Source organism: Pongo abelii, chromosome 4 (assembly GCF_028885655.2).
Source record: "Pongo abelii isolate AG06213 chromosome 4, NHGRI_mPonAbe1-v2.0_pri, whole genome shotgun sequence".
Classification (NCBI taxonomy): domain Eukaryota; kingdom Metazoa; phylum Chordata; class Mammalia; order Primates; family Hominidae; genus Pongo; species Pongo abelii.
Genome location: NC_071989.2, coordinates 20089667 through 20114598, shown reverse-complemented (window position 1 = coordinate 20114598; position 24932 = coordinate 20089667). Strand labels below are relative to the sequence as shown.

The window sequence follows — 24932 nt, the reverse complement described above, 5'->3', positions numbered from 1 at the left end:
TTCAAGGACCTTCTACTTCAGTAAAATTTCTAGGGGTCCAGTGGTGTGGAGCTTGTCAAGATATTCCTTCTAAGGTGAAGGATAAGTTGCTGCATTTGGCACCTCCTACAACCAAGAAAGAAGCACAATGCCTAGTGAGCCTATTTGGGTTTTGGAGGCAACACATTCCTCATTTGGACATGTTACTCTGGCCCATTTATTGGGTGACTCGAAAGGCTGCCAATTATGAGTGGGATCCAGAACAGGAGAAGGCTCTGCAACAGATCCAGGCTTCTGTGCAAGCTGCTCTGCCACTTAAGCCATATGACCCAGTAGAACCAATGGTGCTTGAGGTGTCAGTGCCAGACAGGGATATTGTTTGGAGCTTTTGGCAGGCCACCATAGGTGAATCACAGTGCAGGCCTCTATGATTTTGGATCAACCCCCTGCCATCTTCTGCATATAATTACTCTGCTTTTGAGAGAAAGCTCTTGGCCTGTTACTGGGCTTTGGTGGAAACTGAACATTTGACTATATGTCATCAAGTCACCATGCGACCTGAACTGCCTATCATGAACTGGGTGCTTTCTGACCCATCTAGCCATAAAGTGGGTCATACACAGCAGCATTCTATCATCAAATAGAAGTGGTTATATATATGATCAAGCTCGAGCAGGTCCTGAAGGCACAAGTAAGTTACATGAGAAAGTGGCTTAAATGCCAATGGTCTCCACTCCTGCCACCCTGCCTTCTCTTCCCCAGTCTGCACTGAAGGCCTCATGGGAGGTTCCCTATGATCAGTTGACAGAGGAAGAGAGAACTTGAGCTTGGTTCACAGATGGTTCTGCATGATATTCAGGCACTACCCGAAAGTGGACAGCTGCAGCACTACAGCCCCTTTTAAGGACATCCCTGAAGGACAACGGTGAAGGGAAATCTTCCCACTGGGCAGAACTTCAAACAGTGCACATGGTTGTGCACTTTGCATGTAAGGAGTAATGGCCAGATGTGTGATTATCTACTGATTCCTGGGCTGTAGCCTATGGTTTGTCTGGATGGCCAGGGACTTGGAAGAAGCATGATCGGAAAATTGATGACAAAGAAATATGGGGAAGAGGTACGTGGGTGGACCTCTCTGAGTGGTCAAAAACTGAAGACATTTGTATTCCATGAGAGTGCTCACCAATAGGTGACCTCAGTAGAGGAGGATTTTAATAATCAAGTGGATAGGATGACCTGATCTGTGGATGCCACTCAGCCTCTTTCCCCAGCCACCCCTGACATAGCCCAATGGGCCCATGAACAAAGTGGTCATGTTGGCAGGGATGGAGGTTACCCACAGGCTCAGCAACATGGATGTCCACTCAACAAGGCTGACCTGGCTACAGCCACTGCTTAGTGCCCAATTTGCCAGCAGCAGAGACCAACACTGAGCCCTCAATATGGCACCATTGCTCGGGGAGATCAGCCAGCTACCTGATGACAGCTTGATTATATTGAACCTCCTCCATCATGGAAAGGGCAGAGGTTGGTCTTCACTGGAATAGACACTTACTCTGCATATGGGTTTGCCTATCGTGCATGCAATGCTTTTGCCAAGACTACCATCCATGGACTCATGGAATGCCTTATCCACTATCATGGTATTCCACACAGCATTGCCTCTAACTAAGGCACTCACTTTACAACAAAAGAGTGTGGCAGTGGGCTTATCCTCATGGAATTAACTGGTCTTACCATGTTTCCCATCATCCTGAAATAGCTGGATTGATAGAATGGTGGAATGGCCTTTTGAAGTCACAATTACAACACCAACTAGGTGACAATACTTTGCAGGGCTGAGGCAAAGGTATCCAGAAGGCTGGGTATGCTCTGAATCAGCATCCACTATATTGTAGTGTTTCTCCCATAGCAAAGATTCATGGATCCAGGAATCAAGGAATAGAAGTGGAAGTGGCACCACACACCATCACCCCTAGTGATCCACTAGCAAAATATTTGCTTCCTGTTACGGTGATATTACATTCTGCTGGCCTAGAGGCCTTAGTTCCAGAGGGAGGAACATTGCCACCAGGAGACATAGCAACAATTCCATTGAACTAGAAGTTAAGACTGCCACTTTGGGCTTCTCCTACCTTTAAGCCAACAAGCTAAGGAGGGAGTTACAGTGTTGGCTGGGGTGATTGACCCAGACTAATCAAGATGAAATCAGTCCACTACTTCACAACAGAGGTAAAGAACAGTATGCATGGAATACAGGAGATCCATTTGGGTGTCTCTTAGTATTATCATTCCCTGTGATTAAGGTTAATGGAAACTACAATAGCCCAATCCAGGCAGGACTACAAATGGTCCAGACCCCTCAGGAGTGAAGGTTTGGGTCACTCCACCAGGAAAATATCACGACCTGCTGAGGTGCTTGCTGAAGGCAAAGAAATACAGAATAGGTAGTAGAAGAAAGTAGTCGTCAATACCAGCTATGACCACATGACCTTCTGCAGCAATGGGGACTGTAATTGTCATGAGTATTTCCTCCTTCTTTTGCTAAAAATATTTGTACATGTATACACTTGTATGAAGAAAATATCTTTATTTTATTTCCTTTATCATATGACATAAGATTTATTGACTTCATATCAGCACTTAAGTATTGTTAACTTTATGTGCCAGTGTTTGGGTTGGGGGTTGGTGTGTTTCCGGTTGTACGGAGGACAGTTATATTATGTTAGGTGTAATTATGACCTTATTATTGTCTTCATTTGAAGATTATGCATGATCTCAGGAGATGTGTATGGGTTTAACTTGACAAAGGATGTACTTGTGATGGGTAATACTGAGTGTCAACTTGATTGGATTGAAGGATACAAAGTATTGATCCTGGATGTGTCTTTGAAGATGTTGCCAAAAGAGATTAACATTTGAATCAGTGGGCTGGGGAAGGCAGATCCACCCTTAATCTGGTGGACACCGTCTAATTAGCTGCCAGCAAATATAAAGCAGGTAGAAAAACGTAAAAAGGGGAAACTGGTCTAGTCTCCCAGTCGACGTCTTTCTCCCGTGCTGGATGCTTCCTGCTCTCAAACATCGGACTCCAAGTTCTTCAGTTTTGGGACTTGGACTGGCTCTCCTTGCTCCTCAGCTTGCAGACAGCTTATTGTGTGATGTTGTGATCATGTGAGTTAATACTTAATAAACTCCCCTTTATATTTATATAGGAGATTATATATATCCTATATTATATATATATTTTATGTATACATCCTATATTATATATATATTTTATCTATATATATATATATCCTATATTTTATATATATATATACCCTGTTAGTTCTGTCCCTCTAGAGAACACTGACTAACACAATAGCCTTGAATGAGCTTTTTTGTTGCTGTGGTGTCAGTTGTAATAGCTCCCATTTCATTTCTTACCGAGGTTATTTGGATTTTCTCTCTTCTTGGTTAATCTTGCTAATGGACTATCAATTTTATTTATTTATTCAAAGAAACAGCTTTTTATTTCATTTTTTTGTATTTTTTTGTTTGTATTTTTTTGTTTGTTTTTATTTGATTTAGTTCTGCTATGATCTTGGTTATTTCCTTTCTTCTGCTGGGTTTGGGTTTGGTTTGTTCTTGTTCCTCTAGTTCCTTAAGGCGTGACCTTAGATTGTCAGTTTGTGCTCTTTCAGTCTTTTTTATGTAGCCATTTAGGGCTATGAAATTTCCTCTTAGCACCACCTTTGCTGTATCCCAGAGGTTTTGATAGTCTGTGTCATTATCATTGTTCAGTTTGAAGAATTTTTCAATTTCCATCCTTTTGTTTTTGACCCAGGGCTCATTCAGGAGCAGGATATTTAATTTCCATGTATTTGCATGCATTCAAAGGTTCCTTTTGAAGTTGATTTCCATTTTATTCCACTGTGGTCTGAGAGAGTGCTTGATATAATTTCAATTTTCTTAAATTTATTGAGGCTCATTTTGTGGTCTATCATATGGTCTATCTTGGAAAAAGTTCCATGTGCGATTGAATAGAATGTGTATATTGCAGCTGTTGGATAGAATGTTCTGTGTTTATCTGTGAAGTCCATTTGTTCCAAGGTATAGTTTAAATCCAGTTTCCTTGTTGACTTTCTGTCTTGATGACCTGTCTAGTGCTGTCAGTGGGGTATTGAAATCCCCCACTATTCTTGTGTTATTGTCTGTCTCATTTCTTCGATCTAGTAGTAATTGTTTCATAAATTTGGGAGCTCCAGTATTAGGTACATATATGTTTAACTTTGTGATATTTTCCTGTTGGACAAGGCCTTTTACCATTATATAATGTCCCTCTTTGCCTTTTTTAACAGCTGTTGTTTTAAAGTTTGTCTTTTTCTGATATAAGAATAGCTACTCCTGCTTCCTTTTGGTGTCCATTTGCATGAAATGTCTTTTTTTCACCCCTTTACTTAAAGTTTATGTGAGTCTTTATGTGTTAGGTGAGTCTCTTGAAGGCAGCAGATACTTGTTTGGTGAATTCTTATCCATTCTGCAGTTCTGTATCTTTTAAGTGGAGCATTTAGGCAATTTACATTCAATGTTAATGTTGAGATGTGAGGTACCATTCCATTCATAATGTTGCCTGTGTATCTTGGTTTTTTGGGGGTTTTTTGTTTGTTTTGTTTTTTGTTTTTAAATTGTATTTTGTTTTATAGGTCCTGTGAGATTTATGCTTTAAAAAGGTTCTGTTTTGATGCGTTTCAAGGATTTGTTTCAAGATTTAGAGCTCCTTTTAGCAGTTCTTGTAGTGGTGGCTTGGTAGTGACAAATTCTCTCAGCATTTGTTTTTCTGAAAAAAACTGTATCTTTCCTTCATATATGATGCTTAGTTTCACTGGATACAAAATTCTTGGCTAATAATTGTTTTGTTTGAGGAAGCTGAAGATACGGCCCCAATTCCTTCTAGCTTGTATGGTTTCTGCTGAGAAATCTGCTGTTAATCTGATAGGTTTTCCTTTGTAGGATACCTGGTGCTTTTGTCTCACAGCTCTTAAGATTCTTTCCTTTGTCTTAACTTTAGATGACCTATGCATTGGCATAACACATAACAATGTGTCTAGGTCTCTAGCAAGGCCAGGGAATATTTCCTCAATTTTTTTCCCCAAATATGTTTTCCAAGCTTTTAGATTTCTCTTCTTCCTGAAGAACACTGTTTATTCTTAGGTTTGGTCATTTAACATAATCCCAGACTACTCTGAGGCTTTGTTCATATTTTCTTATTCTTTTTTCTGTCTTTGTTGGATTGGGTTAATTTGAAGAACTTGTCTGAATTTCTTTCTTCTACTTGTTGAACTTTATTGCTAAGGCTTTCCAGAGAATTTTGCATTTCTATCTGTGCCCAATGTTTCCTGAAGTTTTTATTGTTTTTGTTTCTGCTATCTATTTCATTGACTATTTCTCCTTTCACTTCTTGTATCTTTTTTTATTATTATTTATTTCCTTGCATTGGGCTTACCTTTATTTGGGGCCTCCCTGATTAGATTAATAACTAACCTCCTGAATTCCTTTTCAGGCAAATCGGGGATTTCTTCTTGGTTCGCATCCATTGCTGGTGAGCTAGTAGGATTTTTGGGGGTGTTAAAGAGCCCTGTTTTGTCATATTACCAGAGTTGGTTTTCTGGTTCCTTCTCATTTGGGTAGGTTATGTCAGAGGGAAGGTCTAGGGCTGAAAGCTGTGATTAGATTCTTTTTTCCCATGGGGTGTTTCCTTCACATAGTGTCCTCCCCCTTTTCCTATGGATGTGGCTTCCTGAGAGCCAAGGTGTAGTGATTGTTGCCTCTCTTCTGGGTCTAGCCACCCAAAAAGTCTACCAGGCTCTGGGCTAATACTGGGTGTTGTCCACACAGAGTCCTGTGATGTGAACTGTCTGTGGGTCTCTCAGCCATGAATACCAGCACCTGTTCTGGTGGAGGTGGCAGGGAGGTGAAATGGACCCTGTGAGTGTTCTTAACTTTGGTGGTTTAATGCTCTTTTTTGTGTGCTTGTTGGCCTCCTGCCAGGAGGTGGTGCTTTCCAGAGAAGATCAGCTGTGTTAGTATGGAGAAGAACCCATGGCGGGTGGGGCCCTAGAACTCCCAAAAGTATATGCCCTTTGTCTTCAGTTACCAGGATGGGTAGGGAAGTACCATTGGGTGGGGGCAGGGCTAGGCGTGTCTGAACTCAGACTTTGCTTGGGCGGGTCTTGCTGCCACTGCTGTGGGGGATGAGGGCAAGATTTCCAGGTCAATGGAGTTATGTACCTGGGAAGATAATGGCTGCCTCTGCTGAGTTGTGCAGGTTTTCAAGGAAGTGGGGGAGAGCCAGGAGTCACAGGCTTCTTCCAGCTCCCACACAATCCAAAGGGCTGGTCTTACTCCTCCCATGGTGCCATCATAGCACCGAGTCTGTTTCCAGGCAATGGGCAAGCAGGGCTGAGAACTTACCGCCGGCTAACCCGCTTCCCAGTTGCAAAAGAAAGTAGGGCTTTAGAGCTTCCACTGTCTGTGGAGTCTACATGCAGGATTTGCATCCTCCCCTGAGTCCAAGCAGGAATGTACACTGCTTCCTCTACCCCTGTATTTTGCTTGGCTTCCTACATTCACACAGCTCCAGGTAAGATCAGAATATTCTCCCATAAACTAGACCTTCAGTGTCCCCAGTGGGGGTGTGTATTCAAGGGCAACGGATCTCCCTTTCCCTGTTTCACAGCCTGGCCACTTAGAGTATTTGGGGCATCTTGGGGGCCCTGCAGGAGCAATCTGCTTCCTTCAGAGGGTCTGCGAGTACTCTCAAAATTCCTGATAGTCCTGCGGTCGTTCTGGGGCAAAATTAACAATGTGAGCCTCCACATCCTGCTCTGTCCGTCTGAGTTATAGCTGCAATCCAGTCCTGACTCCCATCCACCTTGATAGATTAAATTTTTAAAAATAAAACTTTATTTAACTGTTTAACATAACTTCTTACACATTTATTGGTGTGTAATTAAAAATTATGGTTAATACATGTCCCTTTTTCACAGAGACTAATATATTATCAGTTAGCAAGAGACTGTTACTGCTTAATGTGTTTTATTTCACATCAGTTACTTTTCAAGAGTTCAATTGATTTTTGTTTCATTTGCCTATACTTTAAGAATATAATACATTCTGGAATGAAGGATACATAATACTTCTCAGGGACGTGTATTCCCTATGTTTTCACACTTCTTTCACATTGTGTCACATATTTTTATGCAAGTTTTGGAGATAATGATCAATCATAGTGGAATTACTATATTTCTGCCTTTATTTTTGGCTTTCACTGAAATATTATAAATATGTTTTCTACTTATAAACAAGTGTATAAATTATGTATCCCAAAATATTACAGTTTTAAGTCAATGACCTATCTTTTTAACATAATTAAACTCAACTTTGTAAATGAATGGCTCCGCCACCATCTTCTTAACCTTTTAAAGTTATTCTTCCCCCAAGGAATAGAATATTATTTTATTGAGGAACTTTGCATTAGAGTGAAAGCTATAAATTTTCAGGTCCTGATCCTAATGTAGTCCAGGGTGAATAAATAGTTTTCTAGAGTGAACTCATATGAGTCACATTGGCTTTCTAAGTGCCATAGGTTACTACTTAATGCTAAGAAAGTGACAATTGATTAAAGTAATGCTAGAGATTACTAGCATTTTGCTTCACTAGGGTGATTGAATTTTCTTTTTATTTTTTTCACCCCTCATTCCTTTGCTGTTCTCTAAAGAGCAGTTAATTTAGCCTACTTTGTTATGTGATGAGATACCCAAAGACTATCTCTTCTTGCTTTAGGACAATATAATGTCTGTCTTTCAGCATGAAAATACAGCCTACTTTGCAAAATCCCATGGCTCTAAAAGTATATATAAGGTGTTACATTCAGACCCTGCTACAATGCCCTTGGTATTACTAAACTGATAAAAAAAAAAGGGGGGGGGGCCTCCACTGTATATGACCAAAATCGAATTTATCTTCCAAATATTTTTACTTATTTCACTGTAAAAAAAAAATCATGGCATCTCTCTTAAGTAGTATAGTGGCTAGCTAAGCTTGTAACCTACATTTAACTGGTTACTGAGTCACTACCATGTCTATATATGGAGTATTTCTAATTTCCATACTCTTTTCCAATCTCCTTCATTTGATGCCTCATTGGTGACCCCACTCACAGATGACATATTTCTACCATCATAATATTCCTGATTATCTCTATTCAAGAGCTTTTTCTCCATTTCTCAAGTTTTCTGTGTCTGCAACTACCCTTATTCTTCACCTATTTCATTCATTCATCATTTTTGGCTTACAAAAATTAATCAAATACTTCTCTAGAGTCTTCAAACCCTTTTATTAAAAAATTCAAGACAAAATACTCAAGGTTTCTCTCAGGCTCCATTCCTGTTGCAAAGTGTATATTGCAAATAGAACTGAGATTTGAGAACAGATGTGGTGGAGGAGAGGGAATCTTGAGAGTAAACCACTTTGCTATCTCACAGTGGTTATCATCATAATCATATAAACTATTAGTCAATCTACTAAATAACTACTACAATGGTTTCCCATTAGTGTTACATGCGAATCTGATTATTTCAAGATTTAACCAAGCTGGCCAAGAAACTAAAATTTCATTAAGAAAATGATCATCTACATTATTTAAAAACTCATGCTAAATATTCTTAGAAAGCAATGTAATCTAAATACATTTTCATGATATTTTTGTGTAAGTTTCATAATATTTGGTGTAAGGTTATCCAAAAATATAAATATTACTGAATTATAATTCACTAATCTTATTACATTCTAGGTTCAAATTAGTCATATCTTCAGAAGCATTTATGCTGTTTATTAGGTATTATAAAAACTATTAATTATAAAAAGTGTATATGAATTATAATAATGTTATACATGTAGAGTCAGATTCAAGTCTTAAAATTGATAGCCCTAAAATTACTGAAATTTTTATTTTTATATCTGAATTACTAGAATCTATATAGAGTATATAGTATATATATATTTAATAGACGCTATAGGTTAAGAACTTTACTATTTCTCTTATATACCTAAGCCTATTCTTCTTTAAATATAGTTAAGTGTCTGTAATACGAACCTAACTGTACACTTAGTATAATTTTATATTGCTACATTTTGTTAGTAATAAAAAAACTAAATGATATCAAATTAATTTCACTAAACATATGTTTTTCATGTATATATATATACACACATATACATATCCTGAAGATGAATGCCAATTTTCATCATTGTTAAACTTTTAGAAATTGTTAAAAGACATAAGACATTCTGCAAGAATGTTTTATATAGTTATAAGTACAATATATAGATTTATAATTTACATATAACAACATACTAATTACCAAACTATCTCACCTTTTGTTAGTTTAATGACAAGTATTCTAGAAAAGGTTTTAGAAACATTTGGTAAATGAATTTGTTGATTTACTTTGCTACGTTTTGGTCATGGATTGATGTGAAGTTAGAGAATATGAAATAGGTTGCTCTATTGATACTTTGCAGGTGTCTGCTTCATGAAAGATGAATCTTTTCTTCTAGATACTAAAATGATATGCTAAGAGACATAAATAAATAAACACATTTTCATACAAGCATACAATTGTATCACCCAATTCATTCTGCATTCTTCTTTTAGTATCCAATTTACTAATGAAGTGTGAATCTTTGAAAGCTGTGTATTTTTGCTCATTTTTACAAAAGAGCTAAATAAGCATTTTTAAATGGTTTCATCTGTTGAATCTTACTCTGTGATTCCTGTCAAAATTTTGTCCTGGTAATTTTTTACATGTTTTCAAGAAAGAAGTGAAATTATTCCCATACTATCATTTACGTTTCAGTTGCCATAATTTTCCCAGAAAAAGTCTTTTTCTCATATTGCATTGTCTTTTTCTGTATTTTGTCTTTTCCAAATGTCTTCTGAGAGTTCAGAGACTTTAAAACCTCGAAAATGTTCATGTTACTATGGCAAGAAAACTGAAATGCTGTGTGAACAAGGTTCTGTTTTTTCAATGTTTCTACGTGTCAGAAATGAGAAAAAGGTAAGTCATTGAGGTTATGTGCCCAAAAAGGTTTAATATAAAGGATAACTGTTCAGACCTCTTGGGAGAAACAATCCTTAAAAATATATTTGTGAACTGAGAAAATACTGCTGTTATTTCTAGCTAGAAACATAGCACTGGCACTCTTGGAACTATTTAAGTGCATTTTGGTGTTACAGCAGAATCTTTAACAAAAACTATATGCAGTTTAAATGACAACAAGGTGTATTATCTCAATATTTTAGGTATTTTTCTTATTGAAGACCTCTTCTCTAATTTATTGTTACTTTTCTAATATCTATTCAAATAATATTTGATAATTTTAATTTTAGTAAGTGTAGATTTGTTACTGTATTTCAGTAATTAAAATGAGAGCCTATTTATCAACTAAATATATTACTACTATTTAAATTTTGAGTTAAAGTTTTATAATCCCTAACTAAAAAAATACTCTATCTCTAAAAAAGTACTCTTTTTTTTTTTTTTTTTTGAGATGGAGATGGAGTCTCGCTCTGTCTCCCAGGCTGGATTGCAGTGTCGCGATCTCTGCTCACTGCAAGCTCCGCCTCCTGCGTTCACGCCATTTTCCTGCCTCAGCCTCCCTGATAGCTTGGACTACAGGCACCCGCCCCCACGCCCGGCTAATTTTTTTTTTTGTATTTTTTTAGTAGAGACGGAGTTTCACCGGGTTAGCCAGGATGGTTTCGATCTCCTGACCTTGTGATCTGCCTACCTAGGCCTCCCAAAGTGCTGGGATTACAGGCGTGAACCACCGTGCCTGGCCAAAAATACTCTATTTTTTAATATTCTACATCAAAGCCCTTTATATTAGAGGCGATTTCATTTTTTTTTCAAATTATTAAACACATGACTGTGACTATGACTTAAATATGTGACTCTTTTGTGAAAATTTTAATAATTAATTTCAACCTCAATTTGTCCTAGTAGATATTTTTTTCTAGTCATAAAGTTGAAATAGAATGTCAAATAATTAAAACAAAATATATTATTTTCACAAGTATGGAAGGCAACAATAATCTACTGGGAATTTATTTTCCCAACTTTATGGCAGTTAGTGGAATGTGGATTTAGTAAAATTACAAGGGCTATTTTTGTTTTAATAAATATCGTTTATTGTTTTTTTCTTAGATCAATAACTGTGTCTCTTAGACGAATCATGATAACAATATCCATATGATTAACCAAGTGAAAAAAAAAAAAACTGCAGAAAAGTAAATGATAGTAGTAACACACAGGGCACACTGTAAAGGGAAGAAAAGTCATAGCCAAAGTAATTATAGATAGGGAGTTTTCAGAGAACATAATGTGAGGTTGGAATATAAATATATGCTAAATTATTCCATGTGTATTTCACAGCTGCACTCCAATTCTGACAAAGGTGATGGATCTGTCAAGTACATCCTTACTGGAGAGGGTGCCGGGACTATATTTATCATTGACGATACCACGGGTGATATCCACTCAACAAAAAGCCTAGACAGAGAGCAGAAGACCCACTATGTGCTTCATGCTCAAGCTATTGATAGACGTACAAACAAACCTCTTGAACCTGAATCCGAGTTCATCATCAAAGTGCAAGACATCAATGACAATGCTCCAAAATTCACAGATGGACCATACATTGTTACTGTGCCTGAAATGTCAGACATGGGTAAGAAAAATCATTTTTGTGATTATGCAATTAACATATTTTGAAAACCAAAAAGTCATCTTTAGAACACCAATTTTTACTTGTATATATATCTGGAGGGGATATAAATATGAAGTTTCAAAATATTTTAGTATTTTTTGTGGCATGAAGTGTTAAAGACTATTGGGTCTAGCAATTATAATATTCATTGAAATTGATTTCTAATCATATAAGTGTAGGTAATAGTTGGGTCTCAAGGGGAAAGAAACATTTATAAATTTGAAAACACGTGGAATACTTGCTTAATTGATATGGCTCTTCTATCACATGAATTCTACATGTATATTGTTAAGAACATACCAGCACTGCACAATTTGATTATTTGCACAGAAGAAAGATTCTAGAATGTCTGAAATTTTTGTCTCCAGGTCTTTTAAGCTTTCAGTGTATGACCAAATTATAATACCGTTAATATATGTTGCTACATTAATCAATAAAACTTTTCAGATATTCCTAAGCATTTATATACCTTATTTATTTAAAAATATATGAGAGCCCCGTGAAGTATTTTGAATATCATTTTTAAGATGTGCAAACTGGCATAAATAATTAAGCCACTTTTGCAAATTCAGATGTTTAGAAAATAGCCAAGGAGGCATTATTCCAGGTTCAGCTGAATGCAAAGCCTACACTGCAGCCAATAGAACCATGATCCAGGGCCTGAGCCACCCTAATGATCTGGGGCTTTTTCACCACTCACTGGTTTCTGTGGTGTTGCTATTTGAATTTATTTTGTTTATTTTTCATTTCATGGGATGATTTTTTAAAAAGTAGTTTAAAAATGGTTCTTCTACGATAATACTTTTCGACTATATGAGACTCTAAGGTTTGTAACATATTTATTGAGTAAAGATTTAATATATTTAATTTTACTGCATATGTATGAGTATTGTTTTAGATTGAGGTTCTTATAGTCACTTAGTCACTAATCAAATCAGTCTGTGAATTTGAAATATATATATGTGTATATATATATATGTATATATATTTTTTAAAAATGGAAGATGGTAGCATCTTTTCACTCAACTCCAGATTTCAGCCCATGTTAGTCTTCTTGAGCTGGCAGGTAGCTCCTGCAGCCACTGTAGGAGCAGGTAAGGAAGAGAGTGAGGTCTTCTTCCTTAGCTGAAGTCTCAGAGGAGAAAGCAGTTGCCAAACTCCTTCCCTCTGGACCACAGCAGAACACAGGAACCAGCCTGCAGGAGCCAAAGAGAGGCCCAGAATACTCTCGGGCTTATTGATCTCCAAGGAGAGTCGAGGGGGAATTAAAGCCTTTAGCATTTTTTAACCCTGGTGGGTGAGAGTTTGCATGGGAACTCAAGGACAGAATTCTCTCTGCCACATCAAGGAACTGATACCCACAAACCTAATCTCCTCTGCCTCAGGAAGGCAAAGAGCTCTATGGTGCTCCCACCTGTGAGAGTGCTCCTGGTGAGCTATTTGCAAGACAAGTAAGGGCCCCAAGGAGCACAAAGGAAACTGTCATAACCACAGGGGGTAAAGCGCTAGAGAGAAAAACAGGCAAAGCAGGCATTACCCAGAAAGACAGTATACTAAACAGTAGCCAATATGAGCATTGGAGGGCTTTTACAGACTCCACAAACAGATTTCTGTAACTCAGAGCCTTTTGCTTTAAACAAATAAGTAAATAACAACAACAAAGAAAATCAATCTATGGATTGAAGGCATGAATGGTAACTGATTAGACCTGAATTATTGTCCTGGTACCTAAAATCATAACTGACTAGAAGAAGTAGCTAATAGCCACAGAAACAAACAGAAAATTGTGGATATTGTGGGAAAAAGAAAGGAGATTTAGAGAACATATTCATTAGACCTGTCCTGTGAATAACATGTGTTCTTAGAGAAAAATAAAGAGCAAATGGAGGAAAGGAGCAATCATAATTTTTCTTGAATAATATACTGACTTTACAAGTTTAGTAGACTTTCCAAGTTCCAGGAAGAGTAAGTAAAATAAGAATCAAACATAGGAAAATCCTGGTAAAGTTTAAAATAAAAAAATTTTAAAAACATTCAGATTTTAAAAAATTAGGTGTGAATAAAAATGAATATGTTACCCTCACATTTATTACATGAAATAGAGGAATCTGATAGAGAGTTGAGTCCCATTTACAGCCTACAGAGAAAACACTGAAGCCCCAAATCTATTGTTCAGACAAATATGATCCATCAGCTAGGGCAAAATAAATATTTGGAGAAGGATCTGGAAGGTCTATTATTCTCCTACCTAATTTAGAAAAACATTTGAGAAAATAGTTGAAATTAAAAATAGTTGAAATAAATCAGAACAGAGATCTAAAAGTCAAGGAAAATAACAGAGAGGAAAAATGTTATCAGCAGTGAACTCTGGAATAGATGTGTCTGTGTGTGTGTGTGTGTGTGTGTGTGTGTGTGTGTGAGTGTGTGTATACACTGAGTTAATACGAATGGATATTTTTGAAATATTGTAAAAGGATGTCACATAATCTATGTGAGAATCATAAGGCATAAAGTAATTTTTGCAGAAAAGGCTGTGAGTTGAGGACTTGGGAACAAGTCAAAGTCCTCATCTGGGGTTTGGGAAGAAAGACGGGAAAGGTGAAAAGTTAATATTCTTAAGTTTTCTTACTGAGATGAGTATGGTTGAGGGACAAAAATTTAATATCTGAAAGTAGTAGAGAAAAAGGACAAGACAGAGTAAGTTTCAACTCTCTGTGCTACTGTGGTTTCAGGCAAGATTCTATTGAAAGAGTTATTTTATGGGAAACCTTAACTGAATATTGGAAATTATATTTTATCAGTAAGTTTGTGTGTGTGTGTATATATACACTCATTACTGTAGGAAAACAAATACATAACATTCATGGTAATAACATATAATAGATATTGTAACATGAACGCATAGAGGATGATATGAAAGTGGAGGGAGAAACTCACTTTATATTGTGTTCGTAAGAATGGGTGATATTTTCATTAACTCTGATTTTTGTTTCTTTGGTTTTTTTTTGTTTTTTGTTTTTTTGAGACAAGAATCTGGCTCTGCCGCCCAGGCTAAAGTGTAGTGGCATGATCTTGGCTCACTTCAACCTGTGCCTCCCAGGTTCAAGCAATTCTCATGCCTCAGCCTCCCAAATAGCTGGGATTACAGGCTTGTGCCTCCAGGCCCAGCTAAACTTTGTAATTTTAGTAGAGACAGGGTCTTGCCTTGTTGGCCAGGCTGATCTTGAACTCTTGGTCTCAAATGATCCGCCCTTCTCGGTCTCCCAAAGTGCTGGGATTAGAAGTGTGAGCCACTGTGTCTGGCCAACTCTGATTTTAGAAACAAAAAGTTGATGATATTATAGGCAAAGATCTGCAGACAATGGCAGGGGGAGCAAATCTGTCCTGCTCTCTGTTTTTGTGCTTTTACTGAAACACAGCTACACTTGTTTACTTGCAGATTGTCTGTGGTAGTTTTGGCACGGCAATGGCAGAGCTGGGTGTTTGGGATGAAGGTCATATCGCTGGCCCACAATGCCCAAAATATTTACAGTGTTTTCTTTTATTAAAAAAAAGAGTTTGCCAGTCTTCATTGTAAGCTACTATAGGGAGATCAGAGGCAAGGAACAATTAGAGGATGGTGTCATAGTTTTGATAGACAAGGTATCTGCTGATCTATAGCAGTTAGTGTTCTGCCAGCCCTACTGGACTATATGCATATAGACAGAAATATAGCGTTTGTTACAAATATATGGGATCATGCTTCTTCCCTTTGGGTAGTTACTGTTAGTTATCTAATGACTATCCAGGCTTCCCTTCTGTGATACTAAGATAGCCTAGTTTTGTTAGAGAATACAGATGTGTTGCAGAATATGCATGTACATGCACAGAAAATATCTAAAGGAAATAGACACACACACATTGTTGAAGGTTTGCTTCTAAACACTAGGTTGTGGCTTTATATGGTATGAAAGGAATAAGTGGTTCTAAATATGTAATAAAAATCATTTTTATAACACTAACACTTAAAAATATACTGGTTTCTAACGCTAACTGAAGACTAATAATAATGTAAGCAGGTGACAACAAAATTTTTATCAACATGTGGTGCCTGATGAAATTACTTTTTTTATCACATACTCATTAATTCAGTTTTGAATCATTAAAACAATCTCTCTCATATTTATTCAATTCTTTCTTGAGTGAGAGAGAGAGAGAGAGAGAGAGAGTAAATGCACTTTATGTGCTGAGAGCTGTGATAGTGGCTACTAATAAAATGGTTAATGAAACAAGACCACTATCTTTGAACAAACTGCAGATTTACAAATAGAAAATTTCAATATGGTGTCTGATAAGCACCAAAATAGGGGAACCGTAGACTTGGACAGGGGGCCCCGCTTGTGGATGAGAGAAGACGTCCTCAGTGAATCTTAAATAATGAATGGTGATTTATCAGTGAGAAAAGGTGAAATAAATGGACATTTGACATACAGCATAAAATGATTAAAAAATATAGTCCAGCTTGGGATATGTGTTCATGTGTGCGTGTGTGTGTGTGTACCCATGTGTGTGCATTTGTGTGTTTTGGGGAAATAAACAGGAAGATCATGCAAATAATAGATTTTCTATATAGCTTTGCAAATATGTAACAAGAATACAGAAAAGGCAGTACCAGAGACTTCCTTGGTGTGCAAGATTTTATCAGATTATTGTTTCTTGCATCTCTCGCTAAGTAATGATTATGGAGCCACTCCAAGTAATTGCAGTGTGCTATATTGCCAGTGAGAAAAGCATAATGTGGTTGTATATTTCTTGTCGGTGGGCAATAATCTGCCGACAAAGTCTGAGACATTGCGGATGGCTCAGTACAGAAAGATGCAAAAATAAACTGAAGTGGTTTCTAAAGCATGTTTTAATGTAAGATTTGTATGTATCTTTTTGATCTACACAATGTAATTTCACCAATTATCTAGGGAATTATATACTCCTAGGAACGAGTTTTTCAATCTTTCCGCTATTGACATTTTGGACTGGATAATTCTTTGTTGTGAAGGTCTTCCCTGTGCCTTGTAGGATGTCTAGTAGCAGTCATGGCCTGTACCTAATAAATGCGGTAGTGTTCCTCCCACAACCACAAAGTGGTGATGTCTTCAGACATTGCCAAATGTCATCTGGGTGACAAAAATGCTCTCAGTTAAGAACTACTGCCCTAGGGAACATGTAATATAAAGAAATAAAAATGTCGAAGTAGAAACACAAATTGAATAATATATTTGTTAAATTTATAATCCTGTCCAGAGAGACTTTCATAGTGCCAGAATGCTCACGCCATGAACTTTAAAACAGAAATATGTTCTCTCTGGCTAGGTAAGAAATTGCGGTGTTTAAATATTAATTGTCATCTTGAAGTGCACAATAGTATGAAAACACTGAGGAAAGTCGTGGAATAAAATGAAGTTATTTGCACCCATAGAAGGAAGAGTAATGGCGTGGCTACTTGGGAGCCATGATGGCTCTCATTAAAAAAAAAATTGTGTATTGTATAGCCTGCATTTAGAAGACCCCTTGAATTATGTTTGGTTCCTAGTAAGGTACTGCATGTCATATATGTGTGTGTGTGTGTGTGTGTGTGTGTGTGTGTGTGTGTGTCATGTATATATACACGTATATATGTATGTGTGTATATATGCATATATGACATATATACATAGATACATAGATGACATATACATATAGATGTATATTTACATGTATACATATGGATAAGTATATATATACACATACACTATATATATTTATCTAAATAATTAATTTCAAGAGTAAACATATGTGAACAGAATGGCATTATAATTATAATATTATTGAGGGCAAATGTAACCTGGATTAATCCATAATAGATGTACATATTTGATCAATGCAAATTTGAGATTTTAAATTTTCCTTTTTTTGTGATATGCAGTACATTATCATGTCAGTCTTGATCTTTACCACCTTCTATCAATTATTTTATGGAATTACTTCAATATCTTTCTCTATAGTTACATTACATGTCTCATTTGTATAGTCTTCAGAACTGACAGTTAAAATATGAGATAATGAGTTAATGTGTTTATCACGATGCAAAGATGAAAATGACCATGAGATGAAACGATACCTGGTTTTCCAGTCAGTCATCAAGTGAAAGTTTTTAGAAATTAAGATGAATAAAATTGTATTTGTAAACGGTATTACACTTTTCACATGAAAAGCACATCATAACTGACTAAGAAATTTAGCAATAATACAGACATAAAATTAGCAATAAAAAGCTGGTAAAGGTGTTTGTCTTAATTGTGTGTATCATATCTCTTTTATTTAAAACAAGAATAATTTTATCTCTTCTCTTTTTATGGAGACATTCTCAAATTTCTGCAATTATAGTCTTGCTTTCACCTAGAATCGGGAGTTTCTATAATTGTATTAACTGAAATTTGTTTCTATTGCAGTCATTATTTTTTTAAAAAATGTTTTAAATCTAGAAGTTGTTTCAAAAAAATCATATAACAGATCACAATGTAATTTGGCAGAACATAAACTTTACTACTTTCTTTTTCAAATAAATATTTCTGTATGAAAATGTACAAATTTTTAACTCTTCTGTGTATTAGTAAAGTATACCTATCATTAAATACCATTTAAAAGCATTTAACAGGTAGTGACAGGTTATAGAAATAGTAATTTTTAATGTATGAGAGAGAATAAAATATTGTATTTTAACAGAATTATAAGTATACATTTAATAAACTTTAGGTTCAATATAACAAACGTATTTTTGCGGCTACAAAAAGGAGACTGTTTAACTGCAAAGTTCCTTTTTCTTGGAAATGTATTGAAACATCTCTAATCTTCTTCATGTCTTTTTTTTTCACCTCCAATCTCTAAGGCCCCAGGCTGTTCCATTTGCAGCTGTGTTTCTTGCTGCAGAGCAACAAGAAGAGACACCAGCTGTGCTGACTTTATTGTGCTTCTTGTTGGAGCGCTGATTTAGTTCTGCCCAAATATCTTGGGATGTTCACCCTGGACATCTGCCAAGATTCTAGTAGCCGTTTAAAAATCATTACCCTGGGGCATGATGTTCAGAATGGGATCATTTCAATAAAGTACAGCCAGCACTCTAATTCTACATGGAACATTGTCGTATTCATGAAGAGACACATTGGACAACTGACAAACCAGAAAGTAGACAAAATTTTGCAAGTTTCATAATTTTCTTCTTTATTTGCGTAACTATTCTTCTGTGTAAGTTAGCTTGTTTTGTACAAACCAACCCACCCACAATTTAGTAGCCACAGACAATATTGTTTTATTTGCTCATAATTTGGTGGGCCAGGCTGCTCTTCCGCTAGGGTCATACATTGTACTGTAGTCATCTAGGAGCTCGAGCAGCGCAGGTGCCTCCCTCACGTGCAGTGGCGGATGCTGGTTATCAGCTGGTTTTTCTGGGGTCTCAGCTGGGTGGCTTGTCTCTGATCCGTGGTATCTCATCCTCCAGTTAGGGACCTGCTTCGTGTGCATTCTTAGGGCGGTAGTTCAAGAGGATAAGAGCAAAAATACTAAGGGTTTTAGAGAGGACGCTCAGAAGTTCTGTTTTTCCACTTTTGCTGCATTCTGTTATTGTATCGCCTCACTTGAAGCAAGATATTCTGTAAATATTTATTGAACAAGTACATGACAACCCTTTCCACCTACAGTTACATCTAGAGGAAAGATTTTGTAGAAATATTGGCTCTTAATTTTTGGAACATAATTGTTCCAATATCTGTTTCATTGGGTAAAGATTCTTTTTATTTTTTTTACATATCTTTAAATTTGTTGTTGTAAATTTAAAAAAGGCCCAATAAACCAACGGAGTTTTTAACTTTTATTCAATGATTGATGTGATTTACTAGGTTGCATTTTACTCTTCAAGTGATTCCTCAGTCTTTCCATTTACTTTTTTTAAACTTATATTTTAAGTTCAATGGTATATGTACAGGATGTGCATATACCTATGTGACACATAGGTAAACATGTGTCGTGGGGTTTGTTGTATAGATTATTTCATCACCCAGGTATTAAACCTAGTAACCATTAGTTATTTTTCCTGATCCTCTCCTCTTCCCACCCTCTGCTCATTGGTAGGCCCCAGAGTACGTGGTTACCCTCTTATCACTTACTTTTTATGAATGTAGGCCAGACGTGGAATTCCCTGATAAAACTGGTCAATTCGTAAGAGAAAATACTTGACTAGAAGATACATATTTTTCTGGATAAATTGGGCCACATTCATACAGATTTAATTGGTACATCATGTGTTAAAAAATATGATAGCAAAAGAATGACTTTCACGTGTATAGGCCTCAATGTAGAAAACTGAAACACAAAACAAACCAGTTGGAGATTCTTGGCAGTTTAAAGAAGCAGGTTATGCATAGGTAATTCTAAAAAATATAATAAGTGAAATTATTACAGTGATCAATGGATCATTGAGGTGTATAATTTGGCTTTGGAATGTAGCACTTCTCTAAAGTAGAGAATGTCTTTTTTAAAGAAAATAAACAACAAAATATTTACTACAATTGATCTTAGAGCAACCTTGGCTTATTATTTTAGCACCTCCCACCTTTAATTATAAATTACTTTGAAATCACCTGATATTATAGTGGTCTGTAGGTCCCTTAAAAATATATTTTAGAAATCTCAGTATCATGTGCACCTAACAAAGTGTCTAAAACTAAATAGGTAATAAATAAAATATGTATAGAATGAGTAAACCCAAATTATATACATTTTCACAGAGACTGAGGACTATTCTTAAATGTGACATTTTTCCTATATTTATCATATCCATTCATGAGTCGATTTTCTCATTAGAATCATTCTTATTAATTACATAAATTGACTGGAATGTCACATATATAGGTCATAATAATAATTTATGCTGTTTCTTTCTTACTGAGGAAATAGAATAAAGCAAAAAATCTCAAAATTGACACTTGTCATCATTCAAATATCACTAAAAATATTAATCATTCGACGTTGTTGTCCCTATCTTTTAATCAAAGCATATAAATTAAAATTGTTTGTATCATTTTATAAGTTGAAAAAGATTTTAAGCAAACGCTGAAATTACTGTATTAGGACATATACTGAAATTTTATTTTATTTAAACAATCAGGATATGTGATAATCCCCCTCACTTTTAATTGAACCTGATTTCTAATTCTGTTTGGATAATTTTTTGGGGGGGGGCATAATTTTGGATAGTTTTGTCCATTTCCTAGGAGTCAGGTGTTCAGTGAATGTTCAGTGATCAGGCACAGAGTGAAAGCTCAATGTCAGGGATGTGGAGTAGGCCCAGTGATTAGATACAGAGTGAAGGCACCAAGTAATCTGAAAAAAACACACACATACAAAATGACCAGGTTTAGGGTCAAGGCATAGTGACCAGGCTTAGAGTGAAAATGGCACAGCAGTCAGATATAAACATTGCAATCAGGTATAGCTGGAAGATGCAATGGTCAGGTATAGACAGAAGACAAAATGATCAGGTTTAGAGAGAAAGTACAGCATCAGATATAGTGAGAAGATACAGCAATTGGGTATAGAATGAATGCACAGTGATTGGGTGTAGAGAAAATTCACCATGATCAGATAGAGAGTGAATGCACGATGGTCAGGATAGAGGGGAGACACAGCAATTGGATAGAGAAAAAAACACTGTGAAGGTAGAAGGTGAGGGCACATCACGGAGAGAGAAGGCCCAGTGTGGAAGAGGACTGGCAGTGCCATCACGGGTCCCTACTGCTTTCTACCAGACTTCTGTGTTCCCACTGGTTTTCAGTGATAGTCCTTGATCATCATGAATTCATTCTCTCTGTTGTAATTGCACATCTTCTTGAAATCCTCTGAGTTTCTCTCAGCCAATTTCACTTCCTATTTTAGTATATAGAGAAATTTTCTTGTACTCATACTCTGGCAAGGAGAAAACTTTGAAATCCAGTTTGGATATTATTGTCCTGTACAAGCTAAATGGCCAATTTAAATCTTCTGCTGCTGTGCCACACAGAAACACCATGGAATATTGTGGAAGTTGTGACCTTTCATAAAGGGGGTACTACTCTCTAAGTTTATCACAACAGTCCATGTAGATACCAAGAAACAAGCACCCCCACACATAGAAGCAAATGTGATGGCTTTTGTTATACGCAATGTTTGTGGTAATTTATTATGTACTGTAGAAAACAAACACACACACAAAAACTAGAAAAATCTAAATATGCAACAATAAGCCATGTGGAATGTAAGATAGCTACAGAAATTCTATTAAACATCTGTTATTTTAATTATATAAGAATATATATTATAAAAGAAGATATCATTCTTTATCTTTCAAGATCAATAATTTACTAGAATATTACTCTGTAGTGATTCTTCTGTGTCATGTCTCCCCCACATGTGAAGCTATCTATAATTTTTTATTTTTTTGAGGCAATGTCTCTCTCTGTTCCCCAGGCTAGCTAGAGTGCAGTGGCACGATTATGGCTCACTGCAGCCTTGGTCTCTCAGGCTCAAGTGATCCTCCCACCTCAGCCTCCCACCTAAAGGCGTGTACTGCCATGCCTGGCTAATTGTTGTATTTTTATTAGAGTCAGGGTTTTACAATGTTGCCCACACTGAACAAAATTTTAATTGTTACGTTCAAGTGTTCCTTATTAGCGGATTTTGAATTCTTGTGTTGTATCTTAATAAAAATGTCCTGGTCCAGTATTTCAAGTGCTTTATTCAGAGATACCAACTTAAATTGTTGATTTAATTTTCATGGTTGTCATACATACTCAAATCATAAATGTCTCATCTGATTATTTCTAAAATTCTTTTAATTCTTTCCTCCAATTAAATTACCTGAATTTTCAAAAAAATAATCTTTTACATAACTGTCATGTAGATATCCATGAAAAATTATTGGGTGGGGTAAAAATGCACAGTGTTTTGTTTAGTGTAGGTATATATGCATAAAACGATATTATAGCCCTTTGAATGAGCAGAGATAGAGTTATAGAAAGGCATGCAAGACACTGTTCAGGTTGCTTTCATTAAGAGAAATAGCACTGGACTTGTATTTATTTTTCTTACAAAGTATAGGTGTGACTTCTCTAACTTAAAATATCCAATATCGGCCGGACGCGGTAGCTCACACTTGTAATCCCAGCACTTTGGGAGGCCGAGTTGGGAGGATCACGAGGTCAGGAGGTCGAGACCATCCTGGGTAATAACATGGTGAAACCCCATCTCTACTAAAAATACAAAAAATTAGCTGGGCGTGGTGGTGGGCACCTGTGGTCCCAGCTACTTGGGAGGCTGAGGCAGGAGAATGGCGTGAACCCAGGAGGTGGAGCTTGCAGTGAGCGGAGATCACGCCACTGCACTCCAGCCTGGGTAACAGAGCGAGACTCCGTCTCAAAAAAAAAAAAAAAAAAATCCAGTATCATCAATACATTTAACAAAAAGAGATTGAATGGGAGTGGTTCCCTATTGTCTTTTCAGCAAAGAGATATAAGAGCAGCACTTATGTTGCGACTGCTTTATAACTAAAAATACACTTGGAATCAGATTCCATGTGATTAAAGCAACCACTGAGACCAGTTGACAGCGACATAAAGAACTTAGTGATTCCAAGCGACGTTTCATGAACTCTGTTCCACCATGTTTAATTTTGTCTTAAATATACATTTATATAATGTGGTGAGCCAATAATATTCTACTGTCTATACTTTTATTTACCTGGTTAGATGCTTTGCAAACACTCACCTGTGTTATGGAGGGTAGTGACTCAGCAGCATTTGCCTCCGAGGGAGGACAGCTTGCAACAAAGCCACACCAGCCCAACCACATTTCAGAGTATGTGAGTGAGAAATCAACTTTTATTGCTTAAAGACTCTAAGATTTAGGGTTTGTTTGTTATTGCAATATAACTTACCCTTAGATATATCTTTCTGATATGTTAGCCCTTGACATGTCAGAGACCATATTCCAAAAAGAAACCATAAATATTTCAAAAAGAAACCACAATAATAAGATAGGGTACCAACAGTGGATAAGAGATTCCAAAAATTCCTAGAGCACTGAAGACATTGAAATTGGATTAATGGGCAGGGGGTGGGCAGCACGGGGAGATAGATCAAATGTATAGCCCTAAACATTAAAGGAGAACATTATCTTGTCCAAGAAAGTCCTTGTAAATACAAGACACCTGGACAACTTATTAAATTGAAGCTTTCAAAATAAGGAAGAGATTTTTTTTAATCTCTTCTGTGCAATCCAAGAAAAAATATTTTTATTCTACCATAAGGCCTTTGGTGAATTTTTCTGAGGATGGCTCAAAAAAGGAATATTGTGACACAAGAATTAAGCAGAAATTAACTTCCAGTAAACCAAAACGTCCATACCACAGGGGGACAAAAACAAAATAAAAGAAAACAGTCTTATCAATAGACAAATATCACAAGTCCCCCTCTTCTGATGCAGTTACTCCTGCTTTGGAAACAGAAGAGTATTCAACAAGCTTGGAAAGAATATCAATGCATTCCAGCCACACTTACTAAGAGGTAGCATTCCAATTGAAAGGGGAAAACATAACTGAGTTTTTAAATGATAATGTGCTATTTCTCTTTCAATCAACCAGCTGCTTTTTTTTCTTTCATTTTTTTTGGAAATAAAGCAACAAGATAAAAGACAAGGATTAAAATGAACAAACAGAATAATGATTCATTGCAGAGAACACTGTGAAATTTTGTTGCATTCATTAAACAAGAACAGCATAAAGTTGGCACAGGACTTTTCTTGCCCCATTTGCTGGACCTGCAGCAGGGAACACCCCACCTACTCAGCCCACTGGGCTCAGCCCCTGGCAGGAGGGAGCATGTAAGCGAGCAAGTGTGGGGTCTGGCCAACTGCTTTGAGCATCAACACATGAGCAAGTTCTGTGTGAAGCTGCAGTCAGATCAGGTGTGTCACCCTGAAGGGAATTTGATGATGCCCAGGCAGTGATGCCTGAGACACCCAAGCCCCAGAGCGGATGTTACAGTATGCTAATTAGCTGTCTGCTGTCCAGTGGAAAGAGGCATGTTAGCAGCTCAGTC

At 36.6% G+C, this 24932-nt stretch overlaps 1 protein-coding gene across 2 annotated transcripts in view; it reads left to right on the top strand.

Moving 5' to 3' along the window:
* Positions 1-24932, top strand: part of CDH18 (cadherin 18) — a 366676-nt gene that overhangs the window by 78742 nt on the left and 263002 nt on the right. For both annotated transcript variants that reach the window (XM_024247646.3, XM_024247650.3), the window contains exon 2: positions 11460-11754. In XM_024247646.3, coding sequence (XP_024103414.1) covers positions 11460-11754 — 295 coding nt within the window. The remainder of the gene's footprint in view (positions 1-11459; positions 11755-24932) is intronic.